This window comes from Callospermophilus lateralis, chromosome 10, assembly GCF_048772815.1.
Source record: "Callospermophilus lateralis isolate mCalLat2 chromosome 10, mCalLat2.hap1, whole genome shotgun sequence".
NCBI lineage: Eukaryota > Metazoa > Chordata > Mammalia > Rodentia > Sciuridae > Callospermophilus > Callospermophilus lateralis.
In genome coordinates this window covers 55,411,284-55,417,283 of record NC_135314.1, presented here as the reverse complement: position 1 = coordinate 55,417,283, position 6,000 = coordinate 55,411,284, and the positions used below count along the sequence as shown (strand labels likewise).

Here is a 6,000-nt window from a genome sequence, read left to right as displayed (position 1 = left end):
GCATCATTGGGTCCGCCCAGTGTTAGAAATTTAATGTCGACCCCAAGCACCATACTCCTGTTCTAATGGGAAGGGGTCCTGGTCAAACCAGCTGTGATTAAATGACTGTCAAGATGGCTCCTCCCTTTTCCTTTTGGATTACTATGGTGGAAATCCTGCCCCTGATTTTCTCCTTCTTTGTAAAAGAGATATGTCTTATATGTCCTCTTTGGATGCACCTATATCTCAAGTTGCTCCAAGTTCCAAAGACATTGAAAAATTTTAGCCTTGCTGGTGGTCTCATATCACAAGTAGTCTAGTAATTGCTTGTGAATTGCAGGAATATTTAGATTTTGAGGTGAGAAGCATATAAGTGGTACTTTAAAATATATTAAAAAATGAAAAATCTCATATGAATATAAAAATGAATTAAGAATACTAACTGAAGCTGGTGGCACATGCCTATAATCCCAGCCACTCAGGAGGCTGAGGCAGGAAGATTACAAGTTCAAGGCCACCTCAGCAACTTTGAACTTTGCTGATAGAAATTTTTTTTTGTCCTTTTTCTTCTTCTTCCTTTTTAAAAAAATGAACACAAAACCTTAATTTACTTATTTTTATGTGGTGCTGAGGCTCAAACCCAGTGCCTCACATGTGTGATACAAGTGCTCTTCCACTGAGCCACAAACCCATCCCCCGCTGATAGAACTTTTAATTGTCCATCTACAATACTGCTAATAGAGCTTTGGAGAAGGTTCAAATCTATTATGTACAGCATAGTAGCCAGTAGTCACATGTGACTATTAAGTATTTGAAATATGGTTCATGAAATTGAGGAATTGAAGAGTGTGTGTGTGTGTGTTTTACAGGGGATTGAACCCTAGTCCTGGCACATGCTAGGCAAATGCTCTACCACGGAGCTACACACCAAGCCCTTTTTATTTTTGGAATGGGATCTTGCTGAGTTGCTGAGATTGGTCTTGAACTTGTGAACCTCCTGCCTCAGTCTCCCAAGAAGCTGGAATTATAGGTGTGTGTGGCAGAAATTGAACTTGTAATTTCATTTAATTTAAACTGAAGTAACCACTTGTGACTAGTTACCACATTGGCCCTCACAGATCTAAAATATGGTGATAACCTTGATTCAGGATAGTCTTGGTTATGCTGCAGCCACAAAGTACCCTAAAACCTTTGGTGGTTTGTAAGAATTGAGGTCTATTTCTTGCTGGTTATGAGCAATTCTAGGTTGGCTGGGGACCCAGGTGGAGAGAGCAGCCATCATCCCACATTTGACCTGTCGTTATGGAGAGTCTTGCACCAGCACTTAAGTGCTTTGGCCCAGAGGACACTTAACACTCTGTTCCCAGCTCATTACCCAACTCTTCACCCAGCCTGACCTACTCAGAAAACCAGGACAGTAGAAAGCCTCAGTAACCCCTGCCACAGACAGTAGCCACCCTCCCTCAAGACACAGAGGAGACCCCAGGGGATAAGGATAGCAGTACTGCTTGTGTTAACTGGAGAAGTGTGTTTCCTCAGAATTCAATTTCCATCACCACCTTCAAACTCATTAGCACAGATTCATCAAATGCAATAAGATGGGAAACAAAGTGCAAATATCAAACATTTTGGTAAAAAGAGACTTCATGTAAAGTGTCAGCTGACAAGAATCAGCATATCTTTCTAGTTAGGCATAGACATATCTTTTGATGGGAAGATCTGCAATGTAAGGAATATTCAACAGATTTTAATGATGGGATGAAAATGAATGGAATAAAGTGTATTAGTTACTTTTCTGGTGCAGACTATGTATCATACATTTTTTTGCTAGCAAGGAATAAAAACAGTCCTTCTCTTTTATAAATTCCTCACCAAGAAAACTTGTAGATCATGGTTGCCCTAAAAAAGTGAAAACTTTTAAATCTTAACTGGACAATGAATTTCTTCTCTCCAGAGTAGACTATGGAACCACAGAATCATCCATTCCAACACTTAACAATATGTCTTGAATTCTTTCTAGAATAGCCACAATATTACTTGAATAGCCCAAGACATGGAGGACTTATTAGCTGATATCCAATAATGGACTTCCTGTAAGCAGGACTGACAGCTTCCTGAGCAAACCCTTCATTATTGAGACATAGAAAAAGATTTGGTTGCCAATAATGAACTTGTCCAATGTCACCAACTCAAACCAAGCCCTGGTAAATAAAATCAGTGATGATGATGATTTTGTCACATGTAAAAAATGTCACACAGATTTTAGCATTACAAGGAGCTGATACTATATAAAATATCCTTCTAGAGTATAATGGCACTAAACTGACACTTGAGAAGAGTTTTGAACTAAATTAGGTCATCTGAATAAACAAAAAGTGTTTACATCTTTTATATCTATCTTCTGTTCCTTAGTAAAACACAACACTACAAGTCAGTTTTTCACATATGTTTGGGATAGTGTTTGGTTTTAGTTACCAGGATGTTACCTGTGGACTCTACAATTGGTAGCGTGGAGGAAAGAGAGAGAGAGAAGTTTGCAAAGATTGAACAAACAGCATGCACTGTGATATCCTTTATTTAAAAATTGTGGTCTAACTACAGTTGTAGTGTTCTCATTTACCATTCTGATGGCACATAAACAAGAGAACATTAACACAATTCCAAGAAGGCATTAACCTGAAAACACGCATATATACCATCCATGCACCCACACAACACACACACACACACACACACACACACACATACACAAACATACACACACAGATTATAGTTCAAACACAAAGTGATGAAAAACGCTTTGAATGCTCTAAATCAAATTAAAACCCCTTTATTATAATAAACTGTGGCAATACTGTGGTTATAAAGGAAAAAAAAAACTAACTTTAAAAAGCCAAAAAAAAAAAAAAAAGGAAAAATACTGGCAATTTGAAACTAGCAGCAAAAAGCAGCTAAAATAGAAGAAAAAAATAAGACTGAAAATCAAAATGCTAATGCTGATACTGTGAAGAATTGCACAGAAGTAGTTTAAAATTGGTTCTAAAGAAACTATTAAAAAGTCCCTTGAAATAGTAAATTGCTGCACCTTATAAACAGTGGAAAAGAAAAAAAAAAAGAGTATTTGGAATGTTACACACACACACACACACAGAGGAAATGCACTAGGGTATAGCATCAGTTTATGGTCTTTGTTTATGACCTTCAGAAAGTTTTATAAAGACAAAAACTTAAGTGCCAAGGTTGTGAAAGAAAGTTAAAAATTCCTACAGATGCGAGTCTGAGTGCATTTATCAGGTCTAAGAATATATTTCAAGGCTGGGGGCCAGGCATGACTGATGCACATTTGAGAAGGAAAATATAGTGGACCCGTAAGATAGGCCAAGCTCTTTGGAGAGTGTTGAAAATGAAGATTGTTATACTCAAGACTATCTTGCAGGAGATTTCAAAGAACGTGGAATTCTACTGTTGTTCATCTGCTTAAATTGGTTTCATAGTGCCCAATAAATAATTGACTAACTTCAGCAAACTGGTTTTTCCTACATTCAGACACAAACATCTTTACCACGCATGCAGGCTGGATACTCTGTAATATAGCACAAATCTGAATCCTGATTGAATAAGAAAAGCACATTAGCAAGAATTGTTTTTTTCCCCGGGTTTTTATCCAAATGTCAAAAATTGCTAGACATTTGTGGAATGGGATAAGTTTAGATTTCCTACTGATTTTAGAAGAAAAGGATATTTTCCTTTCCTAAGGAAGCCAGAGTCATCCATGAGCCTGGGACCTGTCTTCAGAATCTAAGAAACATAATTAATATGTCCTTGGTGCCAAAACTCATGACAAGTACAGGTTCAGAAAAATGGACAGGTTGAAAGGGACAGGGAAACGGAACGGCCTAACATCTATCTACCAGCATACTTTGGAATAGTGTGCCTTGTAAGTTAAAATGGCTCAACTGCTTTCAGAGTGAAATGCTGCGGTTCTCTGGAGTCAGGGGCTGGGGCAAGGCCTTCCATCTCCAGGTGCCCTCTGAGCTGAACTGTGGCATCCGGGCCCAAAGCCCTTGTGGCCTTTATTTTCATGAGTGTGTTCAGTTGGGGAATTTATGATTTTGTCCAGGTAAAAATTTCTTTTGGTTACCTTCTCTCAAAATCAACTGGTCAGGCATTTTGCTGGTGATTTTCCTGAAATGAAATCTAGCTGCACTAGTATCTTAAGGTGCCAGCTAATTCAAATTAATGCCCATCAATAATGCTGCTAGGTATCAACTGCTATTGCTAAAGAATCAACCCCCAAATGGCGTAACTAGAAAAATCTATCACACTAGGTGCTTTTACTATCTCGAGTTTTTTGAGCTTTAGAGAAACAGTCCTTTTAAAAATGACTTAGAACCCCCTTCTCTCTGGCTTCGTTTCACTCTTCCTCTTCTTCCTCTTCCCCTTCCCCTTCTCCTTCCTCCATGGTTTCCACAATGAGCTCTGCTGTGCAGGTGGCTTCTCCAAGACTGTTGACAGCCTTGCAGGTGTACTTGGCGTCGTCATCCCCACAGACGTCGCTAATAATCAGAGAGCAGTTCCCATCCTCATCGTAGTCTATCTGGAAGTGGCGGGACTCCCTGATTGACTGGTCATCTTTGAACCAGACGACCTCAGGGTCTGGATATCCTGCATCACAGGGAGACAACACAGGTTTCAGAGTCTGCTATTCAAAGTCTCTTATCGATTCATACCAGCGACTCTCTATTGATTAAGGGGGTCAAGGGAAAAACTCTGACGCTGGCTCTTCGTATCTGTTTTGATATCTATATTGACACATGGGCATGTGTTATAAATACTATGATCTGAAACCCCAAATAAGGTAATTTCAAGGGTATCCATTTCCTACCTGTGCTGGGCCCTCACCAGCCCTCCTTGAAACAATGCTCCAACTCTGACTGCACACTTAGGGCTGAATATCTTTTGGAGGAAAATACATTGTCTTCTCTTATATAAAAGCTTAACTTTTAAATTAAAAATATTCAGAATAAATGAGCACAAGGGATCTTTTTGGGGTGCTGGAAATATTCTAAAATTGAATTGTGCTGATGGGTGAGTGATGATAAGTTTACTAAAAATAATTGAGTTGTACACTTAAAATGGGTGAATTTTTCATGATACATAAAATACAACTCAACAAAGCAGATAACAGCTATATAAAACATGAGAGGAAATGATAATATTGCTAAGAAAAAAAAAGCATATTTGTTTTAATCTGATGCAGGTAACCTGCCTGCAGATAACTGGAAATGAATTCACTGGTTGGCCTCATTTCATGTTAGTCATGTGTCCACAAAGTTCACTATTAAAAAGTAAATAAAATAAAATAATATGTAAATCCCAGCTACTTGGCAGGATGAGGCAGGAGGATTACAATGTAGGTAAATTAGTGAGATCTTGTCTTAAAATAAAAATTTTGAAAAGGTTTGGGGATGTATGTAGCTTAGTGATAAAGCATCCCTGGGTTAAATACCCAGTACCCACCCCCCACAAAACAATATAATTCATACACATAAAATAAATACATATTTTAAAGTGTAGCGTGTATATATACATGAGTATCATCAACATTGCATATATGTATATATACATGTATTATATATATAGTATAGGTTTAAACATATTATATAGATATATAGGTTTAAATAAATTATATAGATATAAATATGTATACTTAAATCTATACTATATATAATATTTCATCTGTCTTTCTCTTAAAATTTGGATAAGCATTTTTAAAATTTTTATTTATTTATTTTGAAGAAGAGTTTATAGAGGAAAAAATTTTGGTCCAAGCTAGAATAAAAATTAGACACAAGAATTTAAGAATTGCTGGGGCTGGGATTGTGGCTCAGCGGTAGAGCGCTCGCCTAGCATGGGCGGGACCCGGGTTCAAGCCTCAGCATCATATAAAAATAAAGGCATTGTGTTGTGTCCATCTACACTTAAAAAATAAATATTAAAAAAAAAAGAATTTAAGAATTG

The 6,000-nt window shown here is 37.5% G+C and overlaps 1 protein-coding gene across 7 annotated transcripts in view; it reads right to left on the bottom strand.

Moving 5' to 3' along the window:
* Window positions 1-2,536: 2,536 nt before the first annotated feature.
* Window positions 2,537-6,000, bottom strand: part of Mylk (myosin light chain kinase) — a 121,244-nt gene continuing 117,780 nt past the window's right edge. For all 7 annotated transcript variants that reach the window (XM_076867216.2, XM_076867217.2, XM_076867218.2 and 4 more), the window contains one exon: window positions 2,537-4,644. In XM_076867216.2, the coding sequence (XP_076723331.1) occupies window positions 4,394-4,644 (251 nt within the window). In that variant the 3' untranslated portion in view covers window positions 2,537-4,393. The remainder of the gene's footprint in view (window positions 4,645-6,000) is intronic.